General features: G+C 40.6%; 2 protein-coding genes across 2 annotated transcripts; both read left to right on the top strand.

The window, feature by feature from the left end:
* Window positions 1-3,361: 3,361 nt before the first annotated feature.
* LOC133531067 (cysteine-rich PDZ-binding protein) lies at window positions 3,362-6,121 on the top strand. Its single transcript, XM_061869164.1, has 2 exons — window positions 3,362-4,103; window positions 5,234-6,121. The coding sequence occupies exons 1-2, from the start codon at window positions 3,931-3,933 to the stop codon at window positions 5,361-5,363; spliced, it is 303 nt and encodes a 100-aa protein (XP_061725148.1). The 5' UTR covers window positions 3,362-3,930; the 3' UTR covers window positions 5,364-6,121.
* Window positions 6,122-7,846: 1,725 nt separating this feature from the next.
* On the top strand, window positions 7,847-18,234 carry LOC133531066 (uncharacterized). Its single transcript, XM_061869163.1, has 4 exons — window positions 7,847-8,055; window positions 15,553-15,702; window positions 16,643-16,756; window positions 17,542-18,234. The coding sequence occupies exons 1-4, from the start codon at window positions 8,008-8,010 to the stop codon at window positions 17,947-17,949; spliced, it is 720 nt and encodes a 239-aa protein (XP_061725147.1). The 5' UTR covers window positions 7,847-8,007; the 3' UTR covers window positions 17,950-18,234.
* Window position 18,235: the final 1 nt, after the last annotated feature.

Below are 18,235 nucleotides of genomic sequence, written 5' to 3'. Positions count from 1 at the left end.
GATAACCAAATATAGTTAACAGTGCTGCGCAAGCGAGACCCCTATATTTTGCGTATTCCTCGAGGTGCAACAGAGAAAAACTAATAACATTATACAAATGTGTAGGCGAGACGTACATACTTCTTACATTGTCGTCTTAAAGTGATATTAAGTCATTTCGATTTTTAAAAAATACAATGATTTGATATTACCTTATCTTAGACCGTCTCTCACTTCAAGCAAATATCTGAGCGAGCGAGTTACACTGAGATTAATATCAAATGATTGACTATCATATTTTTAAAGCATGAAATTGACCCTCGTTTTTTACTTCTGAAACCCTGGTCGACTATTCACTATGTTCAACTAACGTGTCGCTGTCGCCTCGAGAACCAGTATAACGATATGATCTCAGTTGATAGGGATCTCGAGGTTTCACTTCTGATGGTTTTTCGGAAAAGACAAGTACGCTTGACAAGAGATAATGTAATCACTGGTAATTCGTAGTTACTCCTGGTATTTATATATTCCAATCGTTCACCGAGCGCACGACTCAAGATAACCAATATAAAAGTGTGAACCTTGTTTATTCATAGTTACGATACGTATACGGATTCACTTATATTGGACAAGTTGTAAGTCATGGGAATAAGCGCCTTCAACGGCGGTCTTTATTAGGTAGCGTCAGGAAACAAATATTTATAAAATATATACGAAATTAAAATAAATAGGCACTTTATTTATTTTATGGAAAACAATTTTTTTTTTCGCTAACACAAATAAAATATGTAAAACTGTATGTATTTTATATGTAAAACCGATAGTTTATCTATACAATTAAAAAAAATATGCGGAGAGGGCGGTATAAAAAGGAAAATTATAATGTATGGCGAAAAAAAAATTGTATCAAAAACGAAACCGAGCATCATTTTTAATTTCCACAGCTGCAGCTCGTTTTAAAATAGAAATAAGTGAAAGTTTTTTTCTCTAAACATTATAGTTTTCATTTTTTTAACGTTAATACTGATTTTGAAGTTATATTTTTTTTAATAATTCCCTATCGAAGGCGAAATTAGCAATGTCCCACTTTTCTCGATTTGAGACGGCAGCGTGCCCTTACATTAGAATGTTCAATTTAAAGTATTCGTTCTGATTTTCATCGTTTTCATTTTCATCACCTTAGTTGCTCTACAAAGAGGACAAATTAAAACAAATACTCAAACGGTAAATACGTAGTTAGGGAGTTTCGTTCTGTTTATAATCAGCAGTTCCACTACACTAAATGCCAGTTTTTGGATGAAAATGCTTAATTTGTAAACAAAAACCACAAAAATAACTATATGTGTACCTATAAGACTTTAAGTGTTCCCTCAATTCTTCATGGATTCCATCATTAGAACTTTGAACCCGGGACGGGACCATCGGCTTTATAGGCAGGGTCACTGCCCACTAGGCCAGACCAGTCATCATACATTTTACTTGACAAATAGAGATGATTATTATTTATTTCTTTTGTTTATGATAAAAGGTTAAATTTGATTGATCTAATATCTGTTCTAAATATTTTTACACAGTTTTCAACATACATAAATACATCTTAAAACTACACTATAACTCGCATATTAAAATTGTAAATCGAGCTCTCGTTAAAAATGTTGTCCATAGTTTTCCTATTGTTGTACAAGTACTATTTAGTAATTTTTGATGGACTATTCCCGATATTTGGATTTCAAGTTAATGCAAGATATTGTTTTAACAATACTATCAGAAAACTGAATTTTTGGTTAACAACCGGTTATTCGTATATTAAAATAAAAACCGGTTACATTCTATAGTTTCAAGGAATAGGAGCACATGATTTAAAAAGTTGCATTATTTATAAAAAAAATTGCTGACTCTACAATGCATGAAGTGGGCAGGCCTACTTGACACTCGGATAAACGTGTTACTCACATGGGTAATGCATTATTTAGCTGTCGCGCTCACTCAATAACAAGGAAATTTTTAATTTTATTTAGAAAAAAATATGTTTTCAAATGTTATAACAGTACTTACGAATGAAAAGTGATACCGTGAGCTTTGTTTTTGTGCTTGGAGCTATTGAAGCACTGGAAAAAGGCGCAACACGGCATTCTTTGGCAATATTTTATCGAATTTGATGACAATGTTGACACTTCAGCGTCACCCGTACGACTAATTCAATATAGGTCCCGGAACCTATATTTTGTGGCTCACGATCGAGCGCCTGGTACCTCATCTACCCCTATTACGTACATCAATGGGGTCATACCAAGATAAGTTGGCAGCGATTTTGACAGCCCGACATTGCAAGTGTTTTTTTAAACGTCAAACTTCTATGAAATTATGACGTTTACTTAACACTTGCACGGGCTGGGCTATCAAAATCGCTTGCTGACCAAAACTAATCTTGGCAGACCAAAACCTGTCTGCCCGAGCTCTAAAGTAGCAGCGAGACTGTGTGGGTTACTTACGCGGATAGATTTTGTACTGGAGCGGGTGGCTTGTGTTGAAAAACGCTCAAGTCGCTTAATATTTTAAAGCTATAACAGACGGGCGTACCGGACATATCTCTTGTTCTCACATATAGCTGCATCCTTAACAGACTTCTGACGGACCACTTTAAGAGCTTACCCCTCTGTCGAAAACCTCGGCCATTGGGGCATTGGGGTTGGTTGGTTGTATTGTATGGACTCGCTTTTATCTGACATGGCTATTTGTACGTTCCGTACAAAAAGCCATATATTTGACGTGCTCCTCACCCGCAAAAATCGGCAGACATGTTTTGTACAGAAAATTACAGACAAGGCGTCTCCAATTATTAAACCCTTCAAACGCCTTCCACTAGATCGAGCAGGCTTCGGACCAGACCAAGGCCACGGTCTGGTACGCCCATCTGCCATTATTATTGTATATGCAGATTACTCGTGCACGCACAAAACTTGCGCATGTTACAAACATTAACTATATAATATTTGACGCGCTCTTCACCCGCAAAAATCGGCAGACATGTTTTGTACAGAAAATTACAAACATTAACTGCATGCAAGATCCATTACAGCTTGAATATGCAAGAGCGACAAAGAAGCAAAGCGGTTAACTTCGATTTTTTAAGTTACCGCCAATACATTCACCCTTCCCGATATCGGGCCCGAAATCAGTCCCGATGTTGAACTTGATAATCGTTTTCCGTTTCGCAGAATATCAGCACATCGTTAACAATTTTTGAAATGTAAATAATAATTTGTCTCTAATTGCCAAAAATGTGCAATATTTGATATTTTTGAATATGAACCATTTTTATACAATTCAAATATTGTTAACGATGTGCTGATATTTACTGAAACGGAAAAATACTCTTGCTAGGGAACGACGTCGGGCCTGATATCAGGCCTAATAAAGTGTGGATGTAATTGGCCCTGTAGGCCCCCAAAACGTAGGCCTCCAGCAAACGTAGTGATTATATACTCTTTGCCTCCAGCAGCTAAACGTTTACAAAATTTGAAAGCGCCCGACGTCCGACTCGACAAATGCTGTCATGGCTCCTCTACATGATGGCCCAGCGTAGGCCAGTCCTAGGGACGCATTTATGCGTTAGAGGGAGCAAGTGATATTGCTATCTCATTTCACCGCATAGCTGCGTCCCTTGGACTGGCCTACGCTGGGCCATCGTGTAGAGGAGCCCTTTAATTAAGTGTCAATTTGACGTTTGACGTTCTGGTCAGACGTTACAATAATATTACTATACTTACTTGTTGTATTTCTATTATTCTCGTATTATTACTATCCGCAACAATTTAGAAGTAAATAAAACAACAAAATACCCAAGTATTTTAATTAAATTTCTCACAACCATACGCAAGTCGTTATAATTGAAACAACAGCACTTAGAGGTTATGTTTGTAAGTTTGTGATCAAAACAAACATTCTACGATGGTTTGTGAGAAATGCGAGAAGAAATTGGGACGTGTGATCACACCAGACCCGTGGAAGACTGGGGCAAGGAACACTACGGAGTCCGGCGGTAGGAAGGTGGGAGAAAACAAAGCTTTAACGGCTACAAAAGGACGCTATAACCCGTACACTTCGAAGTTCCAAGAATGCAAGTAAGTATACCGATATTCAGAATTAGTAACTTATGAATAGCAGTAATTTATCATTTAACCGTTAAGTTTCATGTCAATTCAATCAATTAGTTAATTCATCAATCAAATTCAGTCAATTAATTAATTAGTAACTAAGTAATAAATAATAAGTGCATAGAAATTTGTTTGCAGAGGGGGGGGGGGGGGTCACTTAACTCTGCTGCTCTGTACTTCATGATTTTATTCATGGTATTATAGATAGTCAGACCAAGATAAGTTGGCAGCAATTTTGACAGCCCAAGTGCAAGTGTTATTTTAAACGTCAAATTTCTATAAAATTATGATGTTTACTTAACACTTGCACAGACTGAGCTATCACAATCGTTGCCAACTTAGCTTGGTCCGACTCTATATGAGTCTTAACTATGAGTAAAAGTTATTATTTTTATGGTCTTACATATCCTCAATCATAACAAGTTGTTTTTTTTTAGTCTCTGTTACTTTATTGACCCTGAGAACATAAACATACATTGTTGTGCATGTTAATAGTTAATCTATTACAACTTTTAAATGTCTTGTATCTCGGTGTAATACTAAACAGGTACTTTTTTTTCATACATCTGGACAGGCTAAAGCTCTAAGCCTCTAAACATGTACTGAGATGTAAAAAAAAAAGTTCATTTTTTTAATAAATGGCTTCTGTCGAGTGGGACAATTTAGCCAGTGTCAAGTAGTGAGAGCTAAGTTACGATAATCATGCAGTATTTGGTTAGTACATGACAGTGTACGGTTATGAGCTCTTGTAATGCGATAATGCGTAATGCGATGGGTAAACCAAGTGAAGCACCCAAGGTAGTATGGAGGCCAAGACACACTTTGGGTTGCTATGCCAGAGGAGTAAGTTACTAAGTAAGTAGACTACCCGGTGTTGACTTCAGAATGGTTAAAGATAAATTTTGCATTATCTGCACACTTCCACATTAGTTTACTGCATAATAAGCTATCAATATTACACTTTAAACAACATTAATGAGCAAAAACAAAGAATCACAAGGCTATAATTTATTATCTTCAACATGATTCAATTTAATTCCACTGTACAACATTTTATAAATACATATTTAATTAAAAGAATTTGTGTAATATTCCAGGATCTGCCGTACAAAAGTGCACCAAGTGGGCTCACATTACTGCCAGGCGTGTGCATACAAGAAGGGCATCTGTGCTATGTGTGGGAAGAAAATTCTGGACACTAAGAACTACCGGCAGAGCTCTACATAGTGTCAAATATGGTTTAGTTTTAAGTTAAATAATTATTTTAATGTGAGTTGTTAAAGATAAAACAGTTTTAAAAGGCACTTATATAAACCTATGCCCACCTATGCCACGAATAATGCTACCATAGCTTTCGCGTGGAAACCGCCGGACAGAAGCAGTGGCCCCGGGTGTCCTGTACACTCTTGGCAACGGTCCGTCCTAAGAGAGCTATGAGCAGTCGGGTTAAGCTGGAACGAGGCCAGAAGGCGAGCTGAAGATAGGAAGGCGTGGCGCGAGCTTGTGGAGGCCCTTTGCACCTCTGGGGTGCTTTAGGACAACAACAACAACAACATGCCCACCTCTAAAGTAATTTTATAGCTACAATGCACACAAACACAGTAGACTTTTGTTTTGTTTGTGTGTGTCTATAAGATTGCTTTAGATATGAGTTTGGCTTAGGCGAGAGCTTCAAGGGAGGCGCATTTTAAAAATGGTTTACATCTACAATACTCTAGACAAAGTATTAAGACTAATAGCTGATGTATGTAAAAATTACATTTATAAGTATGTATGTACATTGACATTAATGACATTAGTAGACCTGTAACAGCCGTAACCCACTCAGTTGTAACATTTATGTGAATATGCAACTGATGTATGAAATAGTCGGCATATAGGGCAAAGAGACTAGGAATACTAATGTACTTACTTAAAACAATACATTACGATACAAGTGCGAAAATTGTACATTAATTATTTAATATACAGGAAATTTTGAGAAATGTTTATTTATTTCCCAAGTAATATTAAACAAAAATATCTACATTCTTTTGACTTCATGAAATTAACAAACATTAGAACTGGGAATAAAGTAATTAAGCTATAATAACAGATTAATCCTTAAAAAAGTGAAAACGCGCATGTGACACCACTAAAGTTGCCGTGTATAGGCGTGGTGGCCGGTTACCATCAGGCGAGCCGTGCGCTGTATCCATATCGCTCAAATATACTAGATCGAAAGAGTAGCAGATATCTATGAAATTTTAATTACTGTTTTGTACTAAGCTCGTCAAATAAAAATTTACGTTTTTAAATTTAATTAAACGCATTATTTTATTCATAAACGTGTACTAAAGTTACGATGCCACTAATAATCGTTTGTCCCTTTCCATCATACCAATACGTCGGAAAGGGGCATACGATTATTAGCGGCATCGTAACTTTAGTACACGTTTATGAATAAGGGGGTTAGTGTTTAGTTCAAGCACTTGAACTAAACAATAAGCTAACTTCTTCCAGAAAACCACCTAGTAATTAAAAATACTAGGCGGTGGACCTACAACCATTAAGTACATGCCAAGTACCACCAACTGTTGTCAAGATTTCACGGTAGATGTCGCTGTTCCCTCGGCAAACTGGGTAACGACTGTCTTTCACCGAAACAATAAGTACTTTGGTCGAATGTTGATGTTTGGTTTCCTCACGATAGTTTTTCGTGATTTATTTTTTCATGAGTCTCCACCGTGAAACGTGATAGACTCATCTAAATTCTCTAATAAGAATAAGATAAATCTATTATTTGTGAATATAGTACGGTTTATGTCAGTTAAACCGCACAAATATAAAAACATTTGTCTTGAATAAATAAATATTATAGGATATTATTGCACAAATTGACTAAGTCCCACAGTAAGCTCAATAAGGCTTGTGTTGAGGGTACTTACACAACGATATATATAAATATTTATAAATACTTAAATACATAGAAAACACCCATGACTCAGGAACAAATATCCATGCTCATCACACGAATAAATGCCCTTACCAGGATTTGAACCCGGGACCATCAGCTTCGTAGGCAGGGTCACTACCCACTAGGCCAAACCGTGTCTGTTTTAAGTATATGTAAAATAATTTGTGTGGTAGTAGATAGTTACTATCGCGACTAATGGTCCTACCGCGCTGCTTAAGGCTCCCGCAAAATACCGTAAAACTGAGTTGCTCTGAACTATTTTATGGGTTCCGTACCAAAAAGGTACAAAAAAACCCTTATGGTGCGTACTCTCTCGAGAACTACTTAAGCTATCGATTTGAAATTTGGAATAGTTATGAACAACGCTAACCCGGACACATTGAAAGTATTATTGTTTATTTTATTTATAATAACTATGGGAAATGCCCAATATGAAGAGGGGGCAAAATTTCAAAATCTAGTGACTAGGTCAAGTGGGGTATAATTTGAAAGAGCTCAAATTGACCATTCCAAAATTATTTTTTGTAGTGGAATAAAATTGATTTATGAAGAAAAGTGTGAAAAAATATCATTCCCCCCCCTTATCTCCGAAATTTAAAATATAAGTGTCATATTTATTTTATAACCTTTTTCTAATTAACAAAAAAAAAATCCAAATTTAGTTTGCAATTTAACTAACTTTAAGTGCCTTTATAACTCTTGAAATTTGCCAAAGGTCACCATCGCTTGAATATCCAATAATATTACATTACGTCATCATTAAATTACATTTAACAAACAGTAGTTTTTCGATGCGCTTTGTAAACATCAAAGCATGTCGAATCAGTAATTAAGTATGTTTCCAATTTAAAAATCAATTTCCTAAGTCCGATAAAGACAATTTCAATCCTCGTTTAGCCGTGTGGGCGGTGGAAAATGGTTGTGCTTCATTTTATAATAACTGCATTTATTTTTGGACCTATCGTAAGTATTACTAATAATTATATTAGATATAAATCCGCAGAACTCAGCAGGAGGCCATCAAGATCACACACAAAAAATACACATTAGGTACACAAATATGTTTATAAATTGCACTCCCTAAAATCATATTCCGTTGCAATAAGAGCAAAAAGTAAGTATATAAATAAGAGTCCCTTTTCGGAACTATCCGTTTGTGTTTTTTTTTTGCTTTCGGAATTACCCGAGTACACCTTATCGCTTTCATTGCTAGACCATACCATACCATAAATAAAATAAAATAGACCAAGTACACGTTACACTTTCAAATTTCTGCTCGCTAGAAATAGCCTAAAAAGTCTTAATTTACGAAATTCCACTTATCTATTATTATTATTGTAGTTTGTGGGCCTTTGAATGCCACGTCGACCAGGCATTGGTCTATTGTGACAGCCCTTTAAAGTTCATTACTGATGCCCGTTGAATCCAGGAAATTCCAGATTCTTTGGGCCGTAATGTTCTGTACCTCATAGGGTTGCAATACGTGCCGCCCTAGGTGGGTACTTCTTTTTGACATTAGTGGTCCACAGGAGCAGAGAATGTGCATTGCAGTCTCCTCTGACTCATGGCAGAACCTGCATGTCGCGTCTTGTTTCTTTCCGATTTGAAACATGTGTTTGTTCAATTTACAGTGTCCAGTCAAAATTCTGGTCACCGCGCAGGCTTTGTATCTTTTGAGCCCTAGAAGCTCCCTAGCAGTTTTGCTGTTGAACCCTTTGATTAGAGCTTTCGAGTGTTCTTGTCCTTTTACGAACTTCCACCAATCGTTTGCCCTTATTTTTTCTAAATTGCTGAGCAGTGAATATGCATCCCGTTTTGTGATTCCACAGAACGGTTCTGGGCCGACCAGGGGTGTGTCTGCGCCCTTTCTAGCAAGTTCATCCGCTTCTTCGTTTCCGTTAATGTCGGAGTGCCCTGGTACCCATCTAAGTGTGACTTTGTTGGAGTTTGCCAGTGCATTGAGGTTTGTTTTACAGTTCTGGACTAGTTTTGAGTTTGACTCAAGGGATTCTAGTGCCAGCAGAGCAGCCTGGCTGTCTGAGTTGATGTAGATATGTTGGTGTCGTAGGTTTTTATCCAGGTTAATCTCCGCACATTTGTTGATGGCGTAGACTTCAGCCTGGAAGATTGAGGCCTGTGTGCCCATGCTGACGCTGGCTCTGAGCTTAGGTCTCTCACCATAGATCCCACATCCTACATCAATGCCTTTCTTGGAACCATCCGTGTACCAAATATGGCTTCCCTCTTCGACGTACATTTGGTTGTTGGTCCATTTGTCTCTAGGAGGTATTTCTACTGTGTACAGTTTAGTAAATTGACATTCAGTGTGCGTGTCATCGGTGGGCATGCTAAGGGTTCTATTTGCAAAAACCCAGGCCTTTAGTTTGGTTAATGCTTGAGAGCGCCATTTTGGCCTGTTTAGCGTGCATATTCTGTAGACGCACTGCTTAGCCTCCTTTTGCACCTGCAAGTGGAGTGGTATAATATCCAGCAGTGCGTCTAGGGCCGCTCCCGGTGTCGAGGAGAAGGCGCCTGTTGCTGTTAAACAAGCCGTGCGCTGCAGGCTGTTTAGAGTTTCTATTGCCGTCTTTTGGTTGGTTTTGTTACACCAGACTGCGGAGGCGTAGGTAATTATGGGCCTCACAACCGCTGTGTATAACCACATAGCAATTTTGGGTCTTATGCCCCATCTTGCTCCTGCCATTCGACAGCATGACCACATGGCCATTTTCGCTTTTTGTATAATATTTCTTAGGTGAGGGTTCCAAGTTAACTTTTGGTCGAAAGTGACCCCTAGGTACTTGACCTCGTCTGAGAATGGTATTGTTTGTCCATTAAGTCTTGGTTCTGTGAGCTTTTCGAGCTTTCGTTTCCTTGTGAATGGTACTATTACCGTCTTGCTCGGATTAATGGACAAGTCATTTTCTCTACACCATTTGAATATTGTGTTTAGAGCTCCTTGCATTAGGTTTGATATCGTGTGGAGGCAAGGGCCTTTGATGATGACTACAAGGTCGTCGGCATATCCTTGTGTGTCATAGTCTTGGCCTGACATAATTGCAAGAAGTTGGTCCACTGCCAGGGTCCATAATAGAGGGGAAAGAACGCCTCCTTGTGGGCACCCTTTTGTGGTATAAAATTCATGCTCTATAGTATTGAGGGTCAGAGTGGCTACTCTGTTCGAGAGCATGCTATGTACCCATCTGGTGGTGGTTTCGTCAACACCCTTTGATTTCATACCATTAAGTATGGTCTCTGTGGGTGTATTGTCGAAAGCACCCTCTACATCAAGAAACGCACATAGAGCGGTTTGCTTGTCCTCTAGGGTTTTCTGCACCTTGTCAACCAGGTCAAGTAGGGCAGTCTCCGTAGATTTTCCCTTTTGGTAAGCATGCTGGTTTACACTTAGTGGTCTTTCCACCAGGTATTGGGCTCTAATGTGCTGATCGATGATTCTTTCCATCGTTTTGAGTAGAAACGATGTTAGACTAATAGGTCTGAAGGATTTAGGCTGTGAGTAGTCCTTCTTCCCTGCTTTTGGTATAAATCGTACCTTGACCCGAGTCCATTTATCTGGTATAATTCCCCACGCGAAACTTGCTCGGAATATTCTGGCCAGATGCGGGAGGAGGAGATCCTGTCCTTGCTGAAGAAGCGCCGGAAACACTCCATCTTCTCCCGCTGATTTAAATGGTTGAAATTTTTTTAAAGCCCATTTAATTTTGTTTGGTCTAAAGATGTTGGTTGCCAAATTCCAGTCGATATTGCGTGCCCTGTGGATTTGAGGATTCCTTTGGGCGCAAAGTTGTATGTTACTGGTTGTATACGAACCGGGGAAGTGTGTGCCTCTGAGCAAGTCAAGAGTTTCCTCTTCTGTGTTCGTAAATGTGCCATCTGGTCTTTTCAGGAGACCGAGATAGTTGGTTGATGTCTTGGAGAGTATTTTGTGAATTCTCGCTCCTTTATGAGTTTGGGCAATCTCTTCACAGAACCTTCTCCATGACCTTCTTTTTGCCTTCCTGATTTGTTTATTATATTCAGTCAACGCTCTACCATACCTTTCCCACTCATTCGGTGTGGTTGAGTGATTGAATATGCGACGTGTAGACCTACGGAGGTTTTCTAGCCTTTTGTTCCACCACGTCGTTGTGTTAGTAGTTTTTGACTCTTTCAGCGGACAGCTTTGTTCGTAGGCCCTACTTATGCCTTCAGATATTAGGTTAACTGCCATGTTAAGAGAGTCTGGTGTTTTGACATATTTTGGGACATCCTTTAGACGTTTTTCGAGGTCAGCCTTATAGGCTTCCCATGACGTTTCTTTTGGATTTCTACGCGTAAGTGGTTCCCTATCTAGAGAGCCTTTAACACTGAACAAAATATGTTTGTGGTCCGACATTGAGTTTTCGCTGCTGACACGCCAGTCGGCTAGGCAGCTTGCCGCCTTTTCAGTAGCGAAGGTTATATCTAGTACTTCTTGCCTAGCTCTAGTTACGAAGGTGGGCATATTACCCTTATTCAACAAGTGCAGACAATTAGTAAAGATAAATTGGGATAGTAACTCACCCCTTTTGTTGATTCCAGTGCTCCCCCAGATGGTGTGGTGGGCGTTGGCGTCACATCCCACAATAAGTTCCGCCTTTTGTGCTTGAGCGTACTCAAGCACTTTAGTCAGTTCTTCTGTGGGATCTTGCTTCTCTCCGGGCAGGTAGGCGGAGCAGACTATTACCTTGAGTGCTCCTCTCCCTTTGAGATCGACGTAGGCAGCTACTTGGTCTTCACTGCATAGTTCTGTAACAGGCAAGAAGTTAATATTTTTGTTAAATACGATGCAGGCTCTCGGTTTAGCACCTTTTTCGTAGATCAGTACCTTTCCTGCTCTGTTCAGTCCTGATGCCATGGACTTAGTGTTGATCCATGGTTCTTGTATGAGGGCGATGTCCAGGCCATTTTCGCCAAAAAGTCTTTCCACGACCGCTGTGGCCGCTATGGCGTGATGTAGATTGGCCTGTAGGAACCTCACCCCCCTACCCTCTAAAGCGTCGTTACTACTTGGCACTGCGCTGGGCACTGGTGTGCCCTTGGTGCCGTCTTCGGTCCCCATTACCCCTTGGGCGGTTGTTGCCCCTGAAGCCTCCCCGGTTGGCGAGAAACCGCTGCATGCCCGATGGTCCTGGGATGGGATTGGAGGTTGAAGGAGCCGCCCGTTTTGGACCAGAAGGCACCTTTCGGGCAGGCTTTTGGGATAAGGTGTTGGGTGGGGTAGGGTTTGCAGACTGCGGTGGTGGGTCTTGGGTAGGTTGAGTTTCGGACTGTTGGGTCTTTGGGTGGCCCTTTAGCCGAAACTGGACCTCCCGGAAACCTAAGTTTGCCTTTAGGCCCTTTTTCTGTAGATTCTCCACAGACAAGTCATCTAGAGATAGGGTTACCATAACCCCACTCTTCTCGACTTTGGTGTGGAGAATCTTCCAGTACTCTGTGTACAGCCCCTGGTTCTGTGCATAGAGTAGAGATAGCGACTGCTTTACCTTAGAGTCGTCTATCTCTGGAATGAACACCATCCCTATGTTCGGCTTGGGAAGCTCATTTTCAGGGATGACCCCGAGGTTGGCTTCCGGCCATGGTTTTAGGGAAGGTGTTATTTGTTCAAGCCAGGCTTTAGATCTTTGGTCACTACAGGTGATGAGTAACCAGCCTGGCTTGTAAGAATAACCTTTGAACTTCGGTCCCTCGTCCATCTCCAGAGTCGCAATCTTTTGCAAGATGGTGTTGCAGAGGGACTCCAATTGCGCGACACTCATCGGCTTGGAATCCTTGATTCCGACTCGGACTTGGCTGAGGACCTCGTTGTAGGGTTGTGAAGGTTGGGGTTGGGTTGGGGGGGTCACACTCACCCTTGGGTTCTTACAAATGTTACCCTGCGGTGACTTTTCCTCCGAGCGCGGCCGTTTGGCCGGTTTAGGCTCGGGTCTGGAATGTGTGGACCCAAACTTGTACCCCAATTTCTTAAGTTCCGTAAAGCTCTTTGCGGACAGTTGTAGCGCTTCCTCGTGTGCTACTCCTAGTCCTTTAAGAGCTTTATAGCGGGCCCTTCGCAGAGCCCGTCAATTTCTTGACGGACTTACGTGTATCAGGGTTGGGAGCCTCCGTTGGGTTGTTTGGGCAATGAGTATCGCTCCTTTCAACCGTGTCGGCGCTCTCCACTCCCTCCATGGCTTGCTCCGATGTTTGGGCAGAGTCTTCCGCACCTACCATCAGGGGCATTAGTTCCTGGCATAGGTCTTCCAGGGTACCTTCAGTTTTTTTGTTAGCGTTCTCCATACAAATCCCACGAGAAGCTAGGGAAAAATGTGGTCAGTTTCCAGCAGAGCCCCGCTTGCCGGAACAAGGCAAAAATACACCTCGAGGTTGCCCGGTATCGAGGGTCATCGTTAGCGACTGAGCTCCCCCTCAGCCACGCATCTCTCGGCACGATTGGTCCACCTTAGATTGGGGTTTTTTGTAGAGGTTGTCTCCTCTTGGAGTGGAATAGGAGTGGTGTAAAAGGAAACCTATTAGGGTTTGCATTCCGGGTCCCAAATGTGCGGAATATCATTCCGCACATTCAGGCTCCGGACTGCAAACCCCAGGAGAAGGAAAGGTGAGACGGGAATAACAGACAGGAAATGACAATTTGGAACATGGGATTAATGACTGGATTTCTGGGGTGGGAAAAGGAACACCTGACGGGTGGGGATGCCACATCATTTGGCGTGGCCCACACCAGGCGAGGCCCTCATACTTGGCTACTAGTGGTCTGGGGTAAGTTGGTAAATGTAGCGACGCCCATTCCGACCACTAGCATTGCCCGGGGGGGACGACCCACCCACCAATGAAACCCTGGGTGGGTTCGGCCCTGATCCGCGGCGGCAGATGCAGGGACGACGGGGACGTGTATGATGGACTTGAGGTGTTGGCCAATAGCCCAGCGTCGCATACCTGAGCGTACCTACTCCCTCCTCCCCCCCAATCCACTTATCTAAGAATCTTCACTCATAAACTGAAATAAATGACATATACATACTAACAAGGAAGGGTACCCAACTGTCCGACTCCGATTTGATTCATTTTGATATATGTTATAGAGTAGTCTAAAATAACGGACACGTATTTTTTTTAGCTGCCCAAACTCAACCTATTGGGAGAAATTGTCCTCCAAAGTACTAAAAAGTTACTAAATCTTCTAACTCCTATAGAAAGTGATGCTCAAGCAACTTGCTAGTTAATGGCTGGTTTGAGTATATGTTTGAAAGCAGCAAAAAATAATGAGCACGTGTTTTGTTATATCGGCTAAAACTCATTTTTTCCTAAAAAAATCGACATTCGAAGTTTTATAATATCTTATCACTATAGTTACACATAAAGACGGGTGTTTTTTTAGGAAACCTTGGGTTTAAGCAGATATAACAAAACACGTGTACATTATTTTTTCCTGCTCTCAAACATATACTCAAACAAGCCATTAACTAGCAAGTTGCTTGAGCATCACATTCTATAGGAGTTAGAAGATTTAGTAACTTTTTAGTACTTTGGAGGACAATTTCTCCCAATAGGTTGAGTCGGACAGTTGGGTACCCTTCCTTGTAAGAAACCACCTGCCGCGACAGCAGAGGACGCTGGTTCGATTCCACGGGGCATTGGAGGCCATGGTCACTTTTTCTTAGTACATATATGACATTTATTTCAGTTTATAATTTATATAGTCTACCCTGCCTACGAAGCTGATGGTCCCGGGTTCAAATCCTGGTAAGGGCATTTATTCGTGTGATGAGCATGGATATTTGTTGCTGAGTCATGGGTGTTTTCTATGTATTTAAGTATTTATAAATATTTCATCATCATCATCATTATTGGCCTTCGAGTCTATTACAGACTATACAAGCAGTGTCAGGCAGGGCGACAACGTTTTTTATGGCTGTGTAAGCCAATACGGGAGCGGCAAACACGCCCACAAGCCTGGCAGGTGTAGTTTGCCCCTGCCGAACAGGTATACAGGTACAGGGGTACAGGTAATATTTATATATTATATATATCGTTGTCTAAGTACCCTCAACACAAGCCTTATTGAGCTTACTGTGGGACTTAGTCAATTTGTGTAATAATGTCCAATAATATTTATTTATTTATAGTAGTGTTTCTACTTAAAATAAAAACAAATTAAAATATTTTGTGAAAATAATTTAATTTGTTCTAATATTTGTAATAGAATCTTCACTCACTCAAATAGCATTGTGTGGAGTCAAATGTAACAAGAAGTGCTCTGAAGTGGTTTTATCTATATTCCGAACGTAAAATTCATCATGAAATACCTATGGCGTAAGTGGCGTAACTTATATTTATTGAACCTATTGAAAACCCCCCGCCTCGATTTTACGATCGGTCGACGACATCTTCATCGGGCTGTTCTGTTTTCAACAATTCCAGGTCTCTTCTCTCAGTCCAAAAGAGTTGCCATTTCTAAAGACCCAGATTAACGACGAGAAGCATGCCACGGCTTTCAACAAGCTGCTCAATTCCATCGTCAAGACCAACCGGAAACGGCTGGACACTATCAACAAGTTGACCAAACTGCAGGTATCTTAATTTTTTCCCGTAGTAAACTAGATACTTTTATAATTTCACCATGTCCGTCGGTCCGTCCGTCCGCGGCTTTACTCGTGGTCGTTAGAGCTAGAAAGCTGCAATTTAACATGGGCTTGTACAAAGGGCTGCGAAGGTACTCCCTTAAGCTTGTAATGTACATGATACTTACTAATAGCTCAAGTTTACCCTATTCTGACAGAATGGTTACCACGGAACTCTACACTGAGCATGTCTCGACATGTTCTTGGCCGATTTTTTGTGATATATGAGGCAAACCAGCATACGAGTTACCTGACCAGATTATTAAAACCCTGTACTGTATACTCTCCTTTTCTGAATAACCCTAATATACTACAGTATGTATCTGAACGTACTTAAACCCATTAATGGTTAGGTCAGACAGCAGATTTTCGCAACACTGAAATCGTAATAATTTTTTTTTAAACTGTTTTATACATATTGCTGGTCTAATGTTGAAATTTCCTACGGGAGAGTCAATTTTTTTTTCGCGATTTCAGTGTTGTCCCCATAGTAAAAGTTGCTCAGTATGACCTGAATGTTTCGGTAATTGCTTTACGTTCAGATACATACTGTATAGGGGGTTATTAAATTATTACGTCTATGGTAAGTTATTACGACTCTCTCTCTTATTCTAAATATATATATTTCTATTAGATACCTATCAAATAATATTACTTCATTTTAAATAAACAAACGACATCTGTAGCAGAAATCAGAAATACATCTGTTTCCCTTCTTGATAACATCATAATCTCTGTTGTGGCCAATGGGTCATCGGACAAAGTCGTTACTATTTACAAGTTATTAAATATTTTAATAGAATACGGTTGTTATTAACATATTAACACATTTATGGACCATATGTTGTCTTCAATAAAGAAATTTTAAATTAAATAATAATCTGCCCTAGGCCATGGATATATACCCTTCGTTACAAGACACACTACGTACCTCGTCGCGTAGGGACAGCGACGAGTCAAGCAGCGAGAGCGATGAGAAGAATAACATCATCTATCTAGTTATAGTACGTATCATAGTTAAACTATTTGTCACACGTCAATAATATTCCCCTTCCCTCTATCACCCAAAACCCCTCCTCACCCACATCAGTCTCCCGAGCGACGGCGTCTAGACAACTCTATGGCTGCTGCATCTACCTCGCCGCACCTACACCGTTTTCCAGACTGCTTAGACGTCGACGCTCGGGAGACGCTAGTGTAGGGGGTCTCTAACGCCTATAGGCTACGAAACGCACGCTCCGCGCTTGGACGCTTGTCGCTGACGTCGACTGCCATATAGGTTGTTTTAACCAACCGGCGTCGAGCGACCAGCGGCGCTTTGCAGCATTGCATCGAGCGTCCAAGGAATTTGAGCCGTACACTGACGACGCTCCCATATCTTTGCATTTTTTGGACACCCCTATAGTCACCGGCGGAGTGCCCAGTCCACCAACCGTCCAGAATCAGTGAGCAGTCTGCCTCTTCTTCATAAGGCGCTATGTCAAGCTCCTAAGCCTCTGTATCACTGCGACCATTCCTTATCTATTGCGATCGCAATCAATCTGTGCAAAGGCGTCTCATCTGCTTCTATACAAAGCCCTGTGTGTTACATATCCCAAAGGTATTGTAAATACCCCTACAATGTACTTGGCACCAGTAGTAATGAGACGTAGGCATACCACAAATCCAGTGAAGGCCTTTGTTACCATAGAAATAAGGACGTGTTCCAATGATTTGACAATTTTGATCGTCACCAGCTATTTGATGCTGACTTATATATCAGACTAACCTTCAACCGTATTACTTTCAGCCAGACACATATTCAATGTCCAACGCGTCACAAGACCATCGTTCAATCCAACCCGCACCAACCACTGAACAACCCAAACAAACTAAACCACCAGCGAGATCACAGTCACTACCACAAAACATACCCACACTTCACGATTACTCCAAACTTAAGAGCTCAAACCCTAGTCCACCTCCTATACAAAATACATTATCTTCTATACAGAGTATAAGCAGAGACGGCTTAGATGCACTACGGGTAAGTATAGAAAGATCATGTAAAAGTAGAGAGGTAAAGAAATGCAGGAACGCGTGTAAAGCGGCGGTGAAAAGCGCATGTTCAGAGTATGAGTGTAAAAAGAAGTTGAAGAAGAGATTAAAGAAGACTTGTAAGAGGGAGTGTAAAGACGAGTTCAGGATTGGATGGTAAACTATCAGATACGTAAAGTAAACGTAAGTAGATGTTATCTCGTTGGAATAAGAGTAACGAATGGGCAGTTACTTGACTGTGTCGAAAATGGTACAAGCAGTTCAAAAGTGGCACCTAAAAGTTAAAAGAAATAACTTCTGACGCGTTTTTACTTTAACTCAGATAATCCTGAAGTAACATATATTAAAATATATAGTAGGTGCCTATTGCTATAAATGTAATTTTGTTTGTTAGAAAAAATATTTTTTTCAGAGAATTTTATTAGGTAAATAATAATAAAAAAGAA

The sequence above is a fragment of the Cydia pomonella genome, chromosome 24 (assembly GCF_033807575.1).
Source record: "Cydia pomonella isolate Wapato2018A chromosome 24, ilCydPomo1, whole genome shotgun sequence".
In the NCBI taxonomy this organism is placed as follows: domain Eukaryota; kingdom Metazoa; phylum Arthropoda; class Insecta; order Lepidoptera; family Tortricidae; genus Cydia; species Cydia pomonella.
Note: the sequence above shows the minus strand (reverse complement) of the source record. Positions and strands in the feature narration are given on the sequence as shown.

Coding starts and splice junctions, on each gene's coding strand:
- LOC133531067 (XM_061869164.1), top strand. CDS start 3,931: ATGGTTTGTGAGAAATGCGAGAAGAAATTGGGACGTGTGATCACACCA. Junction 4,104..5,233: donor TCGAAGTTCCAAGAATGCAA/GTAAGTATACCG, acceptor GTAATATTCCAG/GATCTGCCGTACAAAAGTGC.
- LOC133531066 (XM_061869163.1), top strand. CDS start 8,008: ATGGTTGTGCTTCATTTTATAATAACTGCATTTATTTTTGGACCTATC. Junction 8,056..15,552: donor CATTTATTTTTGGACCTATC/GTAAGTATTACT, acceptor CAACAATTCCAG/GTCTCTTCTCTCAGTCCAAA. Junction 16,757..17,541: donor ACATCATCTATCTAGTTATA/GTACGTATCATA, acceptor TATTACTTTCAG/CCAGACACATATTCAATGTC.